This window comes from Carex rostrata, chromosome 4 (genome assembly GCF_964058835.1).
Source record: "Carex rostrata chromosome 4, lpCarRost1.2, whole genome shotgun sequence".
NCBI lineage: Eukaryota > Viridiplantae > Streptophyta > Magnoliopsida > Poales > Cyperaceae > Carex > Carex rostrata.
This window is the reverse complement of record NC_135921.1, coordinates 7,738,155-7,741,983: the sequence shown is the minus strand read 5'-3', so window position 1 is coordinate 7,741,983 and position 3,829 is coordinate 7,738,155. Positions and strand designations below refer to the sequence as shown.

At 39.3% G+C, this 3,829-nt stretch overlaps 1 protein-coding gene across 1 annotated transcript; it reads right to left on the bottom strand.

The window, feature by feature from the left end:
- Positions 1-2,062: 2,062 nt before the first annotated feature.
- Positions 2,063-3,190, bottom strand: LOC144553225 (serine/threonine-protein phosphatase 7 long form homolog). Its single transcript, XM_078301324.1, has 4 exons — positions 3,086-3,190; positions 2,798-2,999; positions 2,441-2,696; positions 2,063-2,351 (listed from the first exon to the last, which is right to left on the bottom strand). Exons 1-4 carry the CDS (start codon positions 3,188-3,190, stop codon positions 2,063-2,065), a joined length of 852 nt encoding a protein of 283 aa, XP_078157450.1.
- Positions 3,191-3,829: the final 639 nt, after the last annotated feature.

Genomic DNA, 3,829 nt, shown 5'->3' with positions numbered 1-3,829 from the left:
TTTATGAGTCAAAAACGGCTCTAAGGATAGCAATCAATGAGTTCCATCTCGATAAGAACTGTGAGTGCAAGATTCTTAGAAGCGAACCCAAACGTTACGAGGTGGCGTGCAGAGATGTTTTTTGTAAATTTAAGTTATGCGCCAAGCAAAACGGTCTTTCAGAATCTTGGATTATTACCAAACAAGTGTATCCTCATACGTGCAGAGTATCAGCAACGCGTACTGATCATTGTCAGCTAACAGCAGAGATGGTTGCCCTTGCAATTGATAAGACTATTAGAAGGGATGTGTGCTCTCCTATAAATCATATCCGAGATATCGTCATGCAGAAATATAATAAGGTAACCCCCAAGTACAATAAATTATGGAGAGGCCGTGAGCTTGCTATTGCAAATCTGTTTGGGAGTTGGGAGAACTCGTACAACTTGCTTATTCCACTATTAGAAGCCATCAAAAGAAACAATCCCGGAACCAAGTATTGTGTGATCTCGACCCCGATTGATGAAAAAACTGACAGGCTTTTCCACAGAGCGGCATGGGCATTTGGAGCTTGTATTGCAGCGATACCGTTCCTCAGACCAGTGATTAGTATCGATGCATGTTTCATGTCGGGACGGTACCAAGGAAGGCTGCTGATGGCATGTATGTACGATGCCGAAAACCAATTACTTCCAATAGCTTTTGCAATTGTGGAGAAAGAAAGTGCTGACAACTGGGGTTTTTTTATGAGATGGTTGAGGCTGGAAGTAATTGGAGATAATCGATTCTTTTGTGTCATATCGGATAGACATTTGGGAATTAAAGCCGTGTTCCAGGATCCAAATCTCGGGTGGGACGAGACTACCGATCAATGTGTGCACCGGTATTGCTCTCAACATGTTGCCGAAAATCTCTACAAGCACGTGGGGCGTAAGAGAGAGGTTAGCGATAGGTTCATAGCTGGAGTGAACAAATGCAAACCTAGGAGGTTGCAGGAGATGTTACAAGACTTTGAAATTGGTTGTCCGAAGGCTATTGACTACCTTAACAAGGTGGGTAAGAGGAACCCTAATGATGAAGACGAGCTTCCATGTTCGGAGAAGTTGTATCAAGCAGAGGACGGAGGTCACCGATGGGGGATAATGACAACAAATGGGTCAGAGTCACTGAACGCCGTGTTCAAAATTAGTCGGCGATTACCGGTTGCAGCGGTCGTGGAGGACACGTTTTATAAGTTGAATAAATGGTTTTTTGACCGATGGAGCAAAGCTCAAATGAGATTTCAGCATGGTCAGGTGTGGTCCGATAGGGTAACCCAGTTATTGCAAAAGCGTATCGAAAAAGGAAGGGACATGACTGTGATTCCTTACCGCGGAAGACATGGTCTTTTTGAGGTCTTGGTTAAGGGTGAAAAAATACCAGCAAGGCGTAATCAACCGAGACTTGAGTATACTCGTAGGGATTTCGGTTATAGGGTTGTTGTTATGGACAACAACAAGGTTGAATGTGAATGTCAGAAGCCTCAACTGACCGGCATACCATGTTCTCATTTCATGGCAGTTGTCCGCGAAATGAGATATGATGAAAATTTATACGTCAACCCCTTGTACCGTATGTCAATAGTGTTACAAACATGGAGCGGACATTGGGAACCGAAAGGCAACCAATGTGAATGGCCTGCATATAATGGCCCAAAAATTATACCTGATTCGGATCTGATCAAGAAAGGACGGAGACGACACGACCGCATACCGATGGAAATGGACAGAATGCGTGGTCGGAGACTCGGACACCAGCCTCATCGTGAGACAATTGATCGGAATGCTGCAGGTATAGCTGATCAATCAACTATAAATACATGTTTTAACTAAATTCATAATTTAATACATGCTCTACACTACATGTAGAGGAGGCAACAAGACAGGCACAAGCAGCGGCAGAGCAACCGGCAAGAACAAGTACAACTGTTTGGCGCACCATCGGACAACATTTCAATCTACGCCGTAGAAATTAACTTGTGTGTGTTATTTTTATTTGTATATGTTGAGAGCTATTTTTTTATTTGTATATGTTGAGAAATTAACTATTTTATTATGTAATTTTTAGTTTGCGGCTCAGGCCGGAGAACTGGAAAGCGGGTCCATGACCAGTGCTGCAGAAGCATCACCGGACCATACATAGATCCTCTCCCGGGCTCGGTAGCGAGACATAGATGCCGATACAGATATGCAAGAACTGCTCCACCCCAATTGTACTGTACCGGCGTGTCCAAATCCACAATTAGATCGAGATACCACAATGGTATCCCATCCCCGCCACTGTCTGGGTACAAATTGGACGACATCAGGTCTAAGATATATGCACGGACATACCTAGCAAAATTCAAGACAAGGTGAGTACATTATTGATAGGCTAAAGAACGAATAAATTGATATATATATATATATATATATATACTTACCACTTCAGGATCTGCTCGTCGCGATCTTCCGGTAGCTTCCCAAATCGTTCACGAAACTTAGATTTCAGGAATGTCAACTCCATGCTTCTTTCATTTCTCTCAGACCCCCGTTTTTTGAAAAGTTCACTCTGCTCATGCTCTTTGATTCCTAACAATTCGAAGAGCCTGCCTTTTGCATTCCTCCCGTCTGTACTCCCCGTCACTGGGACTCCCGTAATGGGCAAACCCCATAAACAGCTCACATCCTCCAAAGTAACTGTAATTTATCAAATAAAAAAAATATAAATTTCTTCATTTGAATTGTCAGTAAATTAACACAAAGAACAGATTTATTTGAAATAGTTTCGAAGTTAATACCGGTCATCTCTCCGAAGGGAAGATGAAAGGTGTGTGTCTCAGGACGCCACCGCTCCACAAGTCCATGTATCAGCCCCGCATCGATTTTTCCTCCCGGCATGACTGCGATCTGGTATAAACCCAATCGAATCAAGAATGGCGCGTATGCAGCGTGGTACGCGGTCATGCAACGGTAGTTCTTCACGTTTATAACCTCCTTTTTCTACATTACCGAAAATAAAAATGAGAAATTAAAACAAGATGATATTTCTGAAAAAGTCAGAAAAAAAGAAATAAGTAATTGCTTACCTCCTCAGAAGCCTGACACACCCTGTGACTGCTATGCGGTATCCACAACAGATCACTAAAAGTATCCCGCGCCATAGGTACTTCATCATTGATTTCGTCTGCCATGCTACAAAATTAATTCAAAGTTAATCCATTGTTTTTGAAATTTATAAACTAATCTAAACCGTTTTGAATGTTTCAAATTATTTCCAAACCAATTTAGATTACCTAAATTTTGTAAACTATTTTATACTATTTTAAAATTTTCTGAATTATTCTAGATCATTTTTGAACTTTTCTAAATTATTATCGACTATTTTCGAACAAAAATAATTATTCGGGCACCATTTTAAAATTTTCTAAATTATTCTACACTATTTTAGAACTTCCTAATTTATTTTTCACTATTTTGGTATTTTACAAATTACTCTAAACTATTTTGGAACTTTTTTAAATTATTCTACACTATTTTGAAAGTTTCTAAATTATTTTTCACCATTTTGAAATTTTACAAATTACTCTAAACCATTTTGGAACTTTACTAAATTACACTATTTTGGAAGTTTCTAAATTATTTTTCACCATTTTGGAATTTTACAAATTACTCAAAACCATTTTGGAACTTTTCTAAATTATTCTAAACTATTTTGAACTTTCTAAATTATTTTTCACCATTTTGGAATTTTGCAAATTACTCTATTTTGGAACTTTCTCAAATATTTTTCACCATTTTGGTATTTTACATACTCTAAACTATTTTGGAAC